Here is a 13,806-nt window from a genome sequence, read left to right as displayed (position 1 = left end):
ATCCGTTGTAGCTGTTGCTCCAGCAGTCGCGGCTCCTTGACCAACTTGGTTCGAACGGCCACTGCGAGTCCTCATCGCATCTGCACGATAGATTACTAAAGTTAACTTTGTGACGTGCTCACGATTTGGGAGCTGGAACTCCCGTTAAGCCAACGTTTATTGCTTGTAGTTGCTTGGTTGCTTCAATGTCAATTGAAGAGTGAGCTATCTAATCTAGTTTAGGACGCACCCGCCTGCCATGACGGCAGCCCAGGGGATGCCGTCCTTGTAGTCCGCGCTGAAGAACAACCGGCTGTACTTTATCATCCTGTCATGCCTTCTGGAGCAGCACCTGCGAACAGCACCTAGAGATCTGCTTAACTATAGTTGAGCAGTGATCTCTCCAACGAAGTTGGCTGCGGGTTGGAGGAGCTGGTGCAAGTGATCTTGCATTACATCACAACGACCAACCTGCTTACAATAATGATGATGGCAATGCGTAACGCAGTGCAGGCCTACACATTCCCGCATAACGACAATGCGAGTGACGGAAAACCGCAGAAGGTGATGTTCACCGAGCATCAAGTGGTTCCATAACGCACAACATCATGGAAGCAGTCCAAGCAAGTTAGAGTAGCTTATACCAGAGCAGCTCACTTTGCAATTAGCAAGATACCTAAAAAAACAACTTACACGGAGCTTTGCCAGCTCCCCAGTGTGTCTTTGTCTACCTGCAGACACTATAAAGAATCCCTTATCAGTCACCTGTGAACCAGACAATGGCCAAGACTAGAGCCCAGAGCTCCACCGCACCTCCCGACGACGCGGTAGGGGCCGGAGCTTCTGTTTTTACGCCTCTTTTACCGGCGCGCATCACGAGCACTTCGCATGCTGCGCTAGTAAAGTGGCGCAAAGAGAGACGTGGGTACGAGGATACTCGAAACCGCGCAAAGGGCGAGATGGGCGATCTTGTCGTCTCAATCAAGAACACATTCGACGGCGGTTTGTTTCGGCAGTGGTGCCACCTCCGATTGAAAATTTCCATTGACGATGTCACGGACGCTCTCATACTGGAGGAAGTGGACAAGATCATTTCATCGGTTAAAACAATAGTGTACCGGATATCGAGCATGAAATGGCTGAACAACTGCGAATGGTCCTGAATGAGAGTGACGTTCACAAGCGTGTTATTCAATACTTCATGTTGTGCCACGATATCATCGACGATCATGGTTGGCGCATATTTTTTAATGGTAAGGATGGAAGAAAGCAATTGTGCCGCATTCTAATGAAGTCACTGGAGCCCAAATCTCTTCGCGAAAAGGTTGATCGCACGACCCGTTTCCAAACGCGCAAAGCTAAAGAGGACGAGGTCGTACTTCATGACTTGATCTTGGAAAAAGCGCTTGACATCGAAAAATTCTACCAAAATCAACGCCGCGCCAAGCGCAGCCGTGGTGAGCGCGAAGCCGAAAGCCCCACCCACAGCCTTCTAGCAAGAAGCTGCCAAATAAACGAGATCATCGAGCGAATTGAACAAGGCCTTCCACTAAATCGCAGGCAGAGCACCCGAAAGTCCCTCCGGCTCCATGCCCCCACTGTATCGATCTCCATTAGCCCTCAGAGTGCCCGGCAGCAGCTGAGGCGGAAAAGGCCAAGGTTCGCCGCAAGATGCAAGCAAAACGAGGCGAGGGTAGTAAACGAGAAGTCGCGCGGCTAAAACGACTTCGGAAATATCTAACGTTGGCTGAAAAGACCGTTACTTTGAATGAAGTGCTGGAACTACCGTATTGTGTGGATACCGGTACTGATAGAACGGCTATCAGCCGAAAACATGTTGACGAGCTTCTCCTTCATGACTCGTCGATTAAATTGGCCCGGCTGAGCATCCGAGTGGTGAATGTTAATGTAGCCCAGCACGAGATCATAAGCACAGCCTCTGTGCTTTTACGCGTGATGCAAAATACAGCAGCCGGACCCGTTGGACTTAACAAACCAGCTGAGTGTCTGGTTATCGAAGGTGATGAACCCGAGTTGATTCTAGGCCAAGACCCTTTAATGGTGCTCGAAATCGACATCGATCGACAGCTTGAACAGCTAGCTGAGTGCAAGGACGACGACGTGGAGGATGAGGCCGATCTCGAAGATCATCTGCCCGTCTCTATATCAGCCACCTCGAGTGGTGACAGCCAGATGGTCCTGGATGATTTAGTGCGCAAGGCACTGGAGAAAGGGTTTCCTTCTCAGCTCAAGCAGCGGCTACGCGCCATTTCGAGCAAACACCATATTTGGCTCCTATCATTAGACACAGACCCACCTGCACGTGTTGCACCCCTTAACCCAATGCCCGCTTCACGATATTCTGTATAATACAGAGTAAATGATTATCTTTATTAAACTATAGCTGCCACTTTTGCAAACTTAATGCATTGCAAGCCGTCCGCAATGGGATGTAGCGAAAACGCTGCGACCAGGTACATATAGACTGCAATCTGTCGTAGAAAAACAACAATGCACGCTGCCCGTGGTAAAATGTCATGATTTCATTGGGCAAATGTGACGTGACTTTCGTCGCATATCCTTCTACTTCGAGTATCCCGCTAAATCTGATGGGTCTGGGCAATCTGCGTTTGCGCCTAAATGACTGGCGAAGCGTGCCACTACGTCACCCGTACGCTCACCAAATTTTCGGCCAGTTCTAGACTAGCAAGAGTAGAAGAAGAAGTAGGCAAGAACTGGCCGAAAAATTGGTGAGTGTACGGGCTGCATTATCTACGCCTAGTTACTCGCTATCCTGGATATCCACGCAATCCTCATTCGCGTCGCTGCCGCCGTCGTCGCTGTCGCTCGAAATCTCGAAGTTCTTTCGCTTGCGGAAGCGAATACGCTTCTTGAGGTGAGTAGGGATGGCAGTGCCGTTGCGCCACAAATCATGCCATATTTGGCCGCATGTGAACGTGTTGCCGGTTTCCTCGTGGCGAACCTTGTTACATAGAGGTACGTAGCCTCCGAAGTTTGATGTGCACTGCTCGCAGTAGTAACTGGTTTCAAAGCTCTTTGTCTGGGGAGTTGCCAAGGCTGAGCAAACTTTGCACAAGTGCTGGCGGCGCTTGCCCTTACGCTTCTGCCCTTTACGCTGGAGGTTGCTGGCGGTTGATCCATCTCTGGGTTTTTTTCGCTTCTTGCCTTTGTATTTTTCCTCATTGTTTCGCAGTCTGTGCGGTTGCGTGTGAATAGGCTCAGAAACGAGGTCCTCGGCGTTGGTGTATGTACGCAGTGTGGCTTCGTTCGTGGCCAAAAGCTCGGTATGAAGTCGGCGCATATACTGCGCGTGTGTTGGCACTGGCAGCCCTTTTTGCTTGAGAATAATTTTATGTAAAATAAAACCGTTGACTATCGCCATGTCCACAAAACCCATGAAGAGTTGCCGATAGTACTTTTTGAAGGCCACAGTAAGCTGGATTGAATAGCGCTGAAGGCGGAGTTGATCATGGCGATCTACTCCGCCCATACCTTGGTGATAATCAACCACAAGCTGCGGGCACGGTACCGCAACACGCTCTGTCTCCCCCTTCGCTCTATGCATTACAGTCGTCGGAACTGTAGAGCATCCCGTCGCGAGGAGCGCGACAGGCTTGCTGTCCATCCAGCTCAGTGCAACGAGACCAGGATGATCACGCGCGTGCGCAATTCGATACAAGCCTCGGGGCATAGTCTTCGGTCTTTTCTTTTGCGTAAAAGCAAACGGCTTGGGCCACCTAAGCCGCTCGTTGCGGTGAGTACCGACGTAGTAGAGATCCTTGTCCAATAACTCCAGCAATAGAGCACACGACGTGTAGAAATTGTCGGCGATGATAAGCCTTTTATGGGCCTGGCCATCACGAACCGGCTGAACTTGTTCTGTATCCTCAGTAGTAACACAAACGGAGGACCGATCTTGTTCTGTATCCTCTGCAATATCATCACCAATCGGTCGGACTTGTTCTGTATCCTCCGTAGTAACGTCGACAGTATGTTGATGCTCTGAGCGGGATGGAGAATACTGACGGTCCAAGTTGCCGTCACTTGTGGTGGGGGGAATTGGTTCTTGTCGTTTGGCTGCTGTGTACGCTGCAAGCTTCCCCATTGGAGGCCTCATCGGACGTATCATACATTGTTGAGGGGGGAAAGGTACTAGACCCTCACGCAGAGTATACTTCCACAAAGGCTTGGGACCTACACCACACAGGGTTAGAGGGAGTAGTTATTACTGCTAAACACAACGTACCGATAAAGTAATCAGTGTCAGCCTTGTAGTTGTCTAGCTTTCCTTTCACGCCAGGCTTGAGATACGCATGATCGGAGAGGAGGCCTGAAGGGGGTCTTGCCCGCCAACCAGCCTTTTTTAGCGACCCCCACAGACGCTTGAACTCCTTCCTGTCGATCGTTTCCGGCATTTTTGGCTGAGTGGTGGAGGTTTTGGGCAGAGAGGAGCTAAAGGGCTTGCATTAGAATTTTCAAACCTCTAGGCCGTTTATATCGGATTTTCTATGTGTTTCGAATAATACCTTTCTATCTCCCCCTCGCCGATCGGTAATGATAAGAACTCCCATGGTGGTCTATACAAACTTATATATGCGGTGTAGTAGCCTGAACGACGCCGCGTCCAAGCTGTTGATTCAATTAAACCTGCATCATGTCATATTACGTATTATACAGATTACGGCGTTCATTGGGTTAAACTAAGGTTGAAGGAGGGTGCCCGTGCGGTGATGTGCAAGCCCTGGTAATACCCACCTGCTGTGAGGAAGCTCTTGCGAGGGTTTAACGCCATGTTGGTTGAGCTCGGCTGGGACTACGAGAGCCCGCAGAGCCACTGGGCTAGTCCAGTACTTCATGTTCGCAAGCCTGGCGTAAGGGCTAAATGAATACCGCCAAACGTGCGACTATCGTCTGGCTTATGACCTCATTGAGACGTTCATCAGTACCATGTCGCATATGGCTACTCTACTGGAGCATACCAAAGGTAAAAAAAACCTTTGGACTGTTCGATATCCTCAAAGGATGTTGGCAGCTCCCACTAAATGAGCTCAGCCTAGAGCTAATGTCATACATTACTGATACCAAAATATACACTCCTCGTCGAGTACCACAAGGGTGCTGCGATGCTGCTGCTCATTTTCAGCAGACGATGGAGAAATGTTTTCAGTCGATTTTGTATGGCTCTCGCATTATCTGGATTGATGACCTCCTACTTTTTGCCGACGGCATTGACACATACCAAGTCAAACTAAAGGAGTTTTATATTTGGTCGCGTCATTCGGGCTTAAACTCAGCGTGAAGAAGCGTAGTCTTTACCAGAGATCGGTGAAATGGTGTGTCGGATCATCAATAGTGACGGTATCCCAACTCGCATCTATGTCTTGATCGATGCCCTATCCTAACACCGCTGGTCAGCTACAGCAGTTCCTTTGTGCTTGGATGCGTGAATCGATCGTTGACTACGTTCGCGCTGCGAAACCGCTCCAGTTGCAGTTAGGCGCAGCTTTGAAAAAGACAAAGCGCACAAAGCGTGTAGCCGCAGGCATTTCTATTGAGCTTACTAAGGAAGAAAAGAAGGCGTATGACCATGTCAAAACTTTGTTTGCTACATCAGCCACGCTAGCACTACCAGATGATACCGCTACGACTTGCGTATTCTCGGATGCTTCAGATACCGGGTTATCAGTACTTGTCACGCAGGTGACGGACTTTGATCCTAAACAAGCAATCACAGAACAAGCTCCCAAACGTTTGACATGCGTGAGTGGCACATTTTGCAGGTCTCAGCTCAACTGGACTGTGATCGAGAAAGAGGCCTACCCTATCGTGCTGGCGAGCGATAAGCTCGATTATCCGTTATTGCGGGCACGACCTTTTCGGCAATTCTGTGACCACAGAAATCTCATCCACGTTTTCGCCCCACACACTAGCATCACGAAACATATCAGAGGGAAACTTCTACGCTGGGATTTTAAACTCATGGCCTATCGATACATATTCGACCTTGTGGATGGAATTTTGGATGTGTGGGCGGATATGTTCCTGGTCAGCCAGCTACAGCAGTGAAGGTGAAACGTTACAGCAGGAACCGAGCAAGATCGTCGTCGAAAAGCCCAAGTCTGGTAACGCGGTGGTCCTGCGACCTCTGGACAAGGATGGTTTTGGCTGGCCGTCGTTGAGGAAATTGTAATAGCTCAACGGAAGTGCTTAGCCCTATCAACTTTAACGCAGGATGAGGACGGGATGCTACGAGTCGACCAGCGGATTCCGGGTAACAAACCTATCGTCACGTGGCAAGGACCATACAAAGTGGTCGGAACCGACTCATACTCCTGTCAAATTCGCCATTTAGTGACAGGAGATGAGCTAGATGTCCATGCATCCAGACTAAAGTTCCACTCAGATATTAGTCTCGACCTAACCGAGGACGAGCATGTAACTTCTTAGGCCGCTAATGAGCTGAAAAGCATCGTTGGAACCCCATCATAATGGACTACGAGGTTCGTGTGAGTTGAAAAGGCTTAAAAGCTGTTGAAGATTCGTGGGAGCTGCTTACATCTCTTGCTCGAGACGTGCGGGTGCTTTTAGAACAATTCCTGCAAAAGCAGGCCAGTCAAATTTCACAAATTTCAATAAAACACCGTGTGCTGTTTTAGTTCAATTCATAATAGAGCATTTATATTTGGCACTATTAAGTAGATGCACAAAGTGTCTGGCGATAGTCAGCATTTGGATTGCTTTGTAGCCGTATTGCTTCATAAATATTGTTAAAGATCAACTTCAACGCGTTACCTTACAGAAAGGAAGCGACTAGTGACAGGTCGGTACAAAGCCGTGCTCTTGCACTAGTCGCCAACCGCTGACGTGACACGTCCTACTGATAATGAATGCCATGTGCTGTTCCAGGCTTGGGAATGTTGATTTTCATTAACTTGAGCTGGACAAGGCTTGAGGGGGGGGGGGGGGCAGGGATATGCCAGCCACCTCCAACTAGCAGCAGCAGCAACAATGAGCAGGCTAACTGTTCATAACGACCAACCTGCTTACAATAATGATGATGGCAATGCATAACGCAGTGCAGGCTTACACATTCCGACATAACGACAATGTTAGTGACGAAATTACGCAGAAGGTGATGTTCACCGAACATCAAGTGGTTTCATAACGCACAACAACATGGAAGCAGTCCAAGCAAGTTAGAGTAGCTTTGACCAGAACAGCTCACTTTGCAATTAGCAATACACCTTACCTGGAGCTTTGCCAGCCCCCCCCCCCGCGTGTCTTTGTCGACCTGCAGACACTATAAAGATGGTTGATCGCAGTGATGGGTAATAATACACGGGGGTGCATTTTAAAAAGACAACACTATGCAATTTTTATTGGAGTAAGCGCAGTAGAAACTGCAATGCTCACCGGGTTTGTTTAATGATTGCAGCATCTTAGTTACCATGCCTGACATGCTTTACAGCCAGCAACTTCTCGAAGTTGACATGGGCTAAGCGCTGTCGGATCGAGCGCAGACACTCCACGACGGACCGAGGGCGGTTAGAGGTAGGTTGAACAGGTAGCCGCTTTGGTGTGAGGCGCTTCAGTTCTATTAGTAATTGCATTACCGTGCCTTTCAGCAGTATGAATTGCAGTGTATTGCAAATGCTTACAGTATGGTAGGATCGATCAATGCCAATTCTTGCAATACATTTTTACCCATCACTGGTTGATCGTATGCATGCGAAGTTGTCACTTACAGTATACACCGCAGACTCAAGCCTGATTCCAGCGTGTATATTTACTTTTAAGCTTCGCTTTAAAGAACAGCTGCGCTGCAGCTAACGCTGCCACCAGAAAGGGTGATAAAAACGTATTTCGTGATTCTCGTTAGACATCCATTATTTATATTGCTCCAACACTATTTAGCTACCGTATGCAAACATATATACTGTAGTAGGGCACATCCATCGTGTCCTCGGTGCTTCAGCTTCTCGCTTAGTCCAACTTGCCAACGCCAAAGTTGCCCGTGGTCTTCTTCCACTCATTAGCCAAGTTGATCGTTTTGACGGCCAGCTTTCTAGATTTAGATCCAGCGCTTGGCTTCTGATACGGCAGCGAGCCACCCCATTGCTGCTGCTGCTGAACCTGCTGCTGGTCCGAGCCACTGGTAACGAAAGACTCCTCTTTGGCCGATTCACCCGTCTGGGAAGATTGCTGCTGCTGCTGCTGTTGCTGCTGAGAGCCGCTCGTAGTATCAGTGATATCCGGCTTGTAGCTCACAAGAGTAGAGACACCCTTGATTGTCTTGAGAGCGTTTCCGCCATTACGAGACTGGAAGCTGCCGCTGCCGACGAGTGTGTTAGCCGCGCACGAACGACCCAAGTACTTGGAGCATTCGTCACTGCTGCTCGCAGCGTATAGAGACCCATCCGTTCCAACGTATAAAGGCTGCTTGGTGTTTTCGAAGTAGTTGCCTTCAGCGAGCACATACCCGTTGACACCGAGCTCGAACGAGTGGCCCGTGCTGTTGCCCCAGTAGTTGTTGGCCACATGGACGACGACCTTTTCATTCGGGTTGCCACCAATTTTCGGGGAGCGGCCGGAAGTGCCGTGCACGTAGTTGTTAAGCATGCTGACGCCGGTGTTCTTGCCGTAGAACAAGAAGGTCCAGTAGTGGTGTCCGTCGCACGTCGCAGAGTATTCCGTGTTTCCGTCGAAGTCCGAATTACTGATGGTCATCGTGGCAGCACCAGCCTTGTTCGTGACGATCATTTGGCGACCGATGCGGGATATCTTGATGTGATCGAGCCAAATCTTGTTGAGCGCTGTTTTGGCTTGCTTCCCCTGCATGAAGATTGCGTCTCCACCCCAGACCACATGCGGGTTTAACTCCGTAATGTGGATGTTCTGCAAGATAATATTGTCGCCGTCCAGCATCAGACCCTTGCCCTTAATGACACCGCTCTTGCCAATGCCACGGATGGTTTTGTTGCCCGTCACGGTCATTCGTTTGCGAGCGGCATTGTCGTAGGTCAGCTTGATCTGGGTTCCGCCGGTGCAACCTCCAGTGTTGGCCATGCTTCCACCGGTGATGATCACATCCTGGCTCTTGTAGCCGTTCTTCTTGGCCATGCACTCGCGTGTGTAGTCCGGTCGGCATCCGGTTTCGGTAGTTGTCCCCTCAGTGCCCCGAAAGTCAAAGGTCTTGTTTAACACAATCACGAGAGCGTCGTTTGAGGCGAGGTAGCTTACCAGCTCATTGTTTGAGGCTGGATACACGGTCTTTCCGCCTGCTCCACCAGTGGTGCCGGCAGCAAGGCCAGAGGGCGAACCAATGGTGAAGGCATTGGAACTACTGGCGGCAAGAGCAAGCATAGCAGAGAGAGCGAACTGGAAACGAGCCATTGCGAAGAATCTGTCAGACGATGGTTGTGAGCTGGGCGAGGCAATTTTGACAATGAAGGCTTGACGGGAGTTTCCCGTTGGGACTGTTTATTGTCGGTAGCGCATTGGAGATAGCGTTTGCATTTTACGATGATCCCTCGTTTCCTCTTTGTTTCCTTATTTTTAAGGTAAAAGGTCGACCTTAAAAATGAGGAAACAAGAGGAAACGACACTAAATTATGAAAAAAATTCGATTTTTTTTTCTCTCCTAGCACCCTTCAGGCATTGTATCTTGACTACTTTAGACGCTCATATAGCTTTGCAGCGACCAGCTCGCTAAACAGCGGTGAACAACGTCAAGAAATTGCTCATGTTTCAGTGCTTCCTCAGAATTAAGAACTGGAATGATGAGAGATAAGTGTCACCCGTACAGTGATTAGTGGCGTGCTCAAGTGAAGGCAAATAAAAGATTACTTTATATTTCATCAGGCCCCTGCGGGTAAGATCTGACTTAGGTACATGTATTCTGCAACTAAAATATTAATGTTCTTAAAAAAGCAAAGTGCCGGTATTTAGAAATGGAGTGTTTACCCACCATTCGACCTTTTCGATCTCTACTTTATCTGGAGATGGGCACCATCCGAAATCTCAGATCCAACTTCAACATAATGCTCGACTAGTTTATCGGTTTTCATGGCATCTCGTACTTAGAGGAACCAGGCGCCGTTTCTGTTATTGCTGATCGCCGTATGTGGCTTGTGGTCAAGCTACAAATCCTACGTTGCTAAAAATCCGTCACAATGCGACTTGCATTGCATTGCGAGATGTACATGTCCCGTGTGTACTAAGTATCGGTACGTTAGGTGCCGTCGATTGTTCCGTTCGCTTCAAGGGACGTAGCATTAGTGCCCGCGAAAGAATGTCCTAGACGCCGTATACACCGCTTCTGGTACAGAACGTTGCTGCGAAAACGATTTAATCTATTTGACAACAATACATGTAGCCGATCCGCATTAATAATTCGACCATCGATGAACAAAAAACGTTTTAGCTTTGAATACTTCAAAGTGTGACTGTACCCCATGCAACGGTAGATACGGGTCAGTGATGTATTAATCATGTGGTAGCAAAGGTGTCTATTAACACTGTAGATTGCTTTCCATAAATGTACAGTACATTTATACTGTAGTGTCGTCGAATCACTTACCATCTTGGAAGATGCAGTCTGCCCGAAATCGGCAGTACTCGACATCTCGACTAGGCGATGTTGGCCATTCTCTCGGTCATTAGTCGAGCACGCCATTACTACTTCTTAAGAGGACATGGCATTTTCACTGATTGGCCTCGAAATGTACTTCGTGCATACGAAGTACAAAGAGTACCAAAGTCGCTTCAAAAGCTCAATCGACGGGCAACGGAGATACCTTAGCTCTGAAGCGTATAACAGTACTGGTAATAAAAGTATCGCGACCAGCTAAGGTGGAGTTGAGCCAGCTGGGGGCATTTTGCTGCTTCTTTTTATACGGAGGAGTTCAGCTAAGCAGTATTTAAGCTCTTACGGGGGCAGATGTTGTGCGATGTTGTAAGCTGACACGCTGGTTCTTGAAGAGCAGCCGATCAAACAATATCCACGCCTAGGGCTGGAAAACAACGCGAGGATGGATGGTGAATTTTGATTAGACAACAGACTTTAATACAAAATGAAAAACGAAAAAAACGAACGGATGGATGGTAAATAACGCATTAGCCGTGATACCTTCTGCTGTCGCTGTTTTTGTGCAGTACTTCTGGAGATTGCCCTCCAATGGGGCTAAATGAGCAACCAAATGCAGCTCAAAGACTATAAAAGGAAGATAAGGTCAGCACTTGCAGACCGCGTACTGTCGGGCTTACGAGCACGGCACTCGTTAAATTGTTGACGCGCATGCTAGCCCGCGTTTAGTAGCATACAGAAAAGCTGAAACATCAACGAGCACATGTAGGTACAGATAACATCAGTTCTCAGCTGACGTGGAGACGCTGGATCGCGGTGGGTGGACGGTCAACTTGACCTGTACGGTACAATCGCTGCCACACACGAATTAATCAGCCGCTAAAGAGGAACCAACTCTAAGATTTGACAACTGATTAATCTGGGTGTTGACAACCGAACAAGAGTCAACGCAAGACGCGAACGCTCTTCCTCCCACACTGCACCAACCGACAATTACACCCATAAGGGACCGCAACTGTTTGTCAAGCGTTCATTTTCAAAATCGCCTTGTCAAGCGCACCAAACCCAGTACAGTTCCGGTTTCTTCGCCATGGCTCGATTCCAGTTTACACTCGCCGCGATGCTAGCTCTTGCTGCCAACCGTGCAAGCGCCTTCACCATCGGTTCCCCCTCTGGTCTAGCTGCCGGCACTACAGGTGGAGCGGGCGGTGAGACCGTGTACCCGACCTCTCCCAGTGAGCTGGTGGCGTACCTGAATGACACTGAGCCGCTGGTCATTGTCCTTAACCAAACGATCGACTTTCGCGGTACTGAGGGTACGACCACCGAAATGGGCTGTCGACCAGGCCACAAACGCGCATGCTTGGCCAAGAACAACGGTTTCAACGACCAGGATGTCATTCTGGGCCCCGGTGGCTTGAACAACACGGGCGGCTGCACGAACGGTACGGAGATTGAGGTGACGTACGACAACGCTGCCATTAAGCGTATGAGCGTCAAGGGTAACAAGACCATCCGTGGTATTGGCAAGAGCGGTGTCATTATGGGCAAGGGTCTGACGCTAAACGGGGACAACATTATCGTGCAGAACATCCACATTACAGAGCTGAACCCGCACGTCGTGTGGGGGCGGTGACGCTCTCTTCATGCAGGGCTCGAACAAGGCAACCACGACGCTGAACAAGATCTGGATCGACCACGTCAAGGTGTCTCACGTCGGCCGTCAAATGGTCGTCACGAACAAGGCTGGTGTTGCCACCTTGACGATCAGTAATTCGGACTTTGACGGAAACACGGAATACTCTGCGACGTGTGACGGACACCACTACTGGACCTTCTTGTTCTACGGCAAGAACACCGGCGTCAGTATGCTTAACAACTATGTGCACGGCACCTCGGGTCGCTCTCCTAAGGTTGGCGGCAACCCGAACGAGCACGTCGTTGTCCACGTGGCTAACAACCAATGGGGCAACAACTCTGGCCACTCGTTCGAGCTCGGTGTTAACGCATACGTGCTCGCTGAGGGCAACTACTTCGACAACACCAAGCAGCCTCTCGACAAGGGCGAGGACGGACTCCTGTACGCTGTGGATGATGCTGACGTGTGCTCCAAATACCTGGGTCGTCAGTGTGCGGCAAACGTTCTGGTGGGCAGCGGCAACTTCACATCTCGCAACGGCCCTGCCGCTCTTGAAGGTGTCAAGGATCTCCCTGCCATTACTGGCTACTCTTCGGATTCCACTCAGACCAGCGGCTCGCAGCAGCAGCAGCAGCAGCAGGCTCATCAGTCGAGTGACTCGGAGCAGGAGCAGACGCAGCAGTACACGCCAGGCACTGCCGCACCATCTGGCGAGGTGACTCAATCATCGATCCACTTGGCCAAGGTGTGGGCCGAGACCACCGATAACTTCGGCGTCGGCAAGCTCAACTAAGCATTGACGTGTAGTGCTGTGTAAACCATTCGTAGACTTCAAATTTAATGTTGAGGGCCCAATGAAGCCCATTTTAAAAACCAGTGTGCGTACGTTTTGAATTCAGTGTCATGTCAAAAACCGCTGCGTTAGCAGTGTTGTTTTCGTCAGAAATTGTCTGTCGTTTAATCTACTACTCTGTTCCATCTCAAATCTAACGCAACGAGCGACCGCACAAAAATAAATGATATCATTGGCTATTATTAGGCTAAGAATAGAGGTTTGCTATTTTTTTAATTTGTGGCTACCAGCTTACATAATACGTATCAGCTGTGCAGATAAGCATGATGTGCTGCCCGTCTGATCGCTCTAACGGCAGGCACAACCAAATTTGATGTTGTCAACATCGCTATCAAATACCAGCCAGCTAAGTCGCCCGATATGAACGTACTCGACTTGGGTCTAATTAACTTGCTACAGTCGGCTCAATACCGCACACCAACGTACAAGATCGATGCTTTAATTGCGGAAGCTGAAAAAACTTACTGTGATCTTTCTAGTAGGACTATAGATAAGTGCTTTTTGACAGCACAAAAAATACCAGAATCTGTCATTGCGTGTGATACATACAAACTCCTCCGAGTTTCGAAGCACCACATTCGCAACGGAGTGCTTCCAACCTCATTGCCTTGCGACCCTTTGGCAAAAAGGGCCAGGAGACACTTAATAAAATGAAGGGCCACCAACTTAAAATTAGTACATGTATCTTTTCTTTTATGATGAACTCTTTTCTACACACCTTGTTTTATT

The 13,806-nt window shown here is 49.1% G+C and overlaps 3 protein-coding genes across 3 annotated transcripts; 2 read left to right on the top strand and 1 right to left on the bottom strand.

Moving 5' to 3' along the window:
* Positions 1-758: 758 nt before the first annotated feature.
* PITG_21465 (uncharacterized protein) lies at positions 759-1,879 on the top strand (the record flags this gene model as incomplete). The annotated part of the gene is made up of 7 exons (XM_002894965.1): positions 759-878; positions 933-997; positions 1,093-1,232; positions 1,338-1,436; positions 1,544-1,579; positions 1,658-1,815; positions 1,874-1,879. 7 exons carry the CDS (start codon positions 759-761, stop codon positions 1,877-1,879), a joined length of 624 nt encoding a protein of 207 aa, XP_002895011.1.
* A 6,104-nt stretch (positions 1,880-7,983) lies between these two features.
* On the bottom strand, positions 7,984-9,393 carry PITG_21463 (pectin lyase, putative; the record flags this gene model as incomplete). The annotated part of the gene is made up of 1 exon (XM_002894964.1): positions 7,984-9,393. The coding sequence occupies one exon, from the start codon at positions 9,391-9,393 to the stop codon at positions 7,984-7,986; it is 1,410 nt and encodes a 469-aa protein (XP_002895010.1).
* A 2,282-nt stretch (positions 9,394-11,675) lies between these two features.
* Positions 11,676-13,017, top strand: PITG_21462 (pectin lyase, putative; the record flags this gene model as incomplete). The annotated part of the gene is made up of 3 exons (XM_002894963.1): positions 11,676-12,203; positions 12,250-12,783; positions 12,874-13,017. The coding sequence occupies 3 exons, from the start codon at positions 11,676-11,678 to the stop codon at positions 13,015-13,017; spliced, it is 1,206 nt and encodes a 401-aa protein (XP_002895009.1).
* Positions 13,018-13,806: the final 789 nt, after the last annotated feature.

The sequence above is a fragment of the Phytophthora infestans genome, genomic scaffold (genome assembly GCF_000142945.1).
Source record: "Phytophthora infestans T30-4 supercont1.318 genomic scaffold, whole genome shotgun sequence".
In the NCBI taxonomy this organism is placed as follows: domain Eukaryota; phylum Oomycota; class Peronosporomycetes; order Peronosporales; family Peronosporaceae; genus Phytophthora; species Phytophthora infestans.
The sequence above is the reverse complement of the archived record's forward strand: the minus strand, read 5'-3'. Positions and strand labels throughout refer to the sequence as shown.